The 2709-nt window shown below is 41.1% G+C and overlaps 1 protein-coding gene across 2 annotated transcripts; it reads right to left on the reverse strand.

Moving 5' to 3' along the window:
• Positions 1-928: 928 nt before the first annotated feature.
• Positions 929-2408, reverse strand: LOC117579284 (prisilkin-39). 2 transcript variants are annotated; one of them, XM_034265083.1, is made up of 4 exons: positions 2270-2408; positions 2114-2204; positions 1735-2037; positions 929-1150 (listed from the first exon to the last, which is right to left on the reverse strand). In XM_034265083.1, the coding sequence occupies exons 1-4, from the start codon at positions 2291-2293 to the stop codon at positions 1128-1130; spliced, it is 441 nt and encodes a 146-aa protein (XP_034120974.1). In that variant the 5' UTR covers positions 2294-2408; the 3' UTR covers positions 929-1127. The 2 variants fall into 2 exon arrangements, with proteins under 2 accessions (XP_034120974.1, XP_034120972.1); XM_034265081.1 differs by lacking the exon at positions 929-1150 and having other exon boundaries at positions 1411-2037.
• Positions 2409-2709: the final 301 nt, after the last annotated feature.

The following is a 2709-nucleotide window of genomic DNA, read 5'->3' on the forward strand; positions in this document are numbered from 1 at the left end:
AAATTATGTAGCTATGCCGCTGGTATCTCAGTAGCTTTGTATCTTTGTTTGGGCTTCTGCTGTTCGTTTTTTTATGGCTGCACGGAAGGAAGCTGCGCATTCGAATGGAACAAACACGAAAATAAACTACAACATGAATGGAATGGAAAATGAATGTAGAATTCGTTTCCAAGTGTTGTCATATGTGCCTGTTTTCTGCTTTAAGGGAAAACTACACAAAAAAAGAGAAATAATTTTTAATTGCTGTGGAATTTTTTTTTAATGTCTAGATTTCTGTTTGCAAAAAATATAACAGAAGTTGGTGAGTTTTTGTTCATGCACATTTTGGTCAAAGTTTTCCCCTTGCTTTCTGTCGAATTTTTCGTTTGGCAAAACGTTTTTCTGTCTAGAATGTTTATCTCTGGTTAAGTTTAAATGAATGACAACAATTTCTTTGGGAAAAGGAACATGCCACAACCAGTTAGTTTCGCCTCTGTGGATTAGTTTCCATGCATATTCAAAGCACATGTGTGGAAAAACTTAAGGTATTCAAGGAAACATGCAACATTTTACGCATATTTACAGGAAAGAGGGTTATGTGTGAGCCCATTTTTTTCTGCCAAAATTCTTTGAAAATATTATTTTTAGATTCCTGCAGAGATCGTTTCGTTTTTTTCCCCCCCGTTTTCATAGCCGCCGGGTCTGGTTTGTGTTAAATTTATTTTTAGGTGAACCCCTACCCACCCACACCCACTTGTAAATTCCTTGCAAAAATATTGCTTTATTAAACAAGAAAAATCTATTAGTTTATCACAAACTGCAGCTCCACATTCTCGCTCGTCCCGAATGCATTTTCCGAAGGGTGAAATTTCCAGGAAAGCTTCAGCTTGACTGCATTTACGAGAGGTGGCTGGGATAACATAAGCATGACTTTACTTAAACTGCAAACAAAAAAGGCACAAGAAGCAAAAGCTGATGTCTCCAGTAAAAAGTTGACGAAGATGCGGGTTGAAAAATTCCAAAGGTTTCTGGTGTTTAAGTTGTTCGTTCATTCATTCAATAAATTGTTTATAAAAGTTTAACGATCTTCTTTTTGTGTGGGTATTTGTGGGCGTGCTGAAGCGTGACAACTGAAGAGGTTTTTGCTTTTAGCCATAAGTCTGTCTGTAGCCTGCAAAGTAATAATAGTAGGGGGGTTTAAGGCATTAAAAAGAGTTGCACACATAAAAACCATAAGATACTTTAAGGCGGCAACTGTATCTAAGAGATACAGCCGACAAGTGAATGCATAAGTGAATGATTGAATGAATGACAAATGGACACATTTTGGATGTGCAATTGGGCATATCCGTTGGTAATTTGAATGTTTCACGACAAGCAACAAAATGAGTTATAAGCCAACATTAAATTAGTAGCAAATTCTGTTTTATTGTTATAGAATGAAATGAGAGAGGAAAGAGAGGAAAAAAAGATGATTAAAATGTATAACAAAAGGCAATAACAAAGCAACAAATGGGAGATCACAGAACGATACTTAGTCATAGCCTCGATACGAGGAAGAGGAACCATAGCTGGAACCATAACCAGAGTTGGAACCATAGCCCGAGTAGCCATAAGAACGATCTGCTGGCGACTGCTGGCGATGTTCTGGCAGTCCCAAACGATCTGTATTCTCATAGTAGCCATAGCCACGATTCCTTTGGCCCTGATAGTCGCGCTGCCAATAGCCTGAATATTGCCTCAAACCGCCATTACCTCCATAGCCGCCATAGCCGGCATAGCCTCCTTGTGAGCCCAGGATATTTGTTGTGGGATAATAGCTGCCTGCCGTATTCGGATAGCCGCCAGTCGTTGGATAATAACTGCCTCCGGTAGTGGGATAATAGCTGCCTCCAGTGCTGGGATAATAACTGCCAGACGTTGGATAATAGCTGCCCGAATTGCCATAATATCCATTGCTGCCGGTATAGCCATAGCCAGGATATGTCGGTGGTCGCTGATAATTATAGCCATAGTTGGGATATCCGTTGTTGCCACCGCCACCAAAAAGATTCAAAACTAACGAAAAGAAAGGTGTGGTTACAAAATAAATAAATGTCCTCTCGTGGCACGTGTTCCCTGATCTGACACTCACACTTTGCTGAGGTTTCTGCCGTGGCCAAGTCAGCTCCTGTTGTCCTGGCTGTGGCCACCTGTACGCTCCAGGCACCGCCCACCATCACTAGCTGCCAGAGAACACAGCTTTTTGTTTATGGAAATTAACAAACAAATTGGACCACCAAACACTCACCATTAGCATAAATAGCTTGAACATACTTATTTCAGCTATTTCTCGGTGTGTGTGTGTGTGGTGAGGGTAAAAAGGAACTTCTTTGGATTCGGAGAGCTGGCCAAGTGGTAGCCAAGACAACGTCTATTCACAGCGACTGTTGTACGTTAAATAATTCTGCTTCTCAGACGGAGAGGCCAATTTATATTTTTCATTTTACGGCTGAGTTGCTACGTTCCTCAAACTTCAAGTCGCGCATACCCCCCCCCCGCCACCAGAGAGATACAAAAGATACAGCCGACACAGAGACAAACAAAGACTTCATATGCCCACCCCCTCCATCGCCAGCGCGAACTCTCGCACTTGTCGCACTTTTTGTTGTTTCTGTTTTGTTTTGTTTTGTTTTGTTGTTTGTCTCAAGTTCAGCATTATTGCTCATACGTCATGTAAACATGGCCAAA

Source organism: Drosophila guanche, unplaced genomic scaffold, assembly GCF_900245975.1.
Source record: "Drosophila guanche unplaced genomic scaffold, DGUA_6, whole genome shotgun sequence".
NCBI classification, from domain to species: Eukaryota; Metazoa; Arthropoda; class Insecta; order Diptera; family Drosophilidae; genus Drosophila; species Drosophila guanche.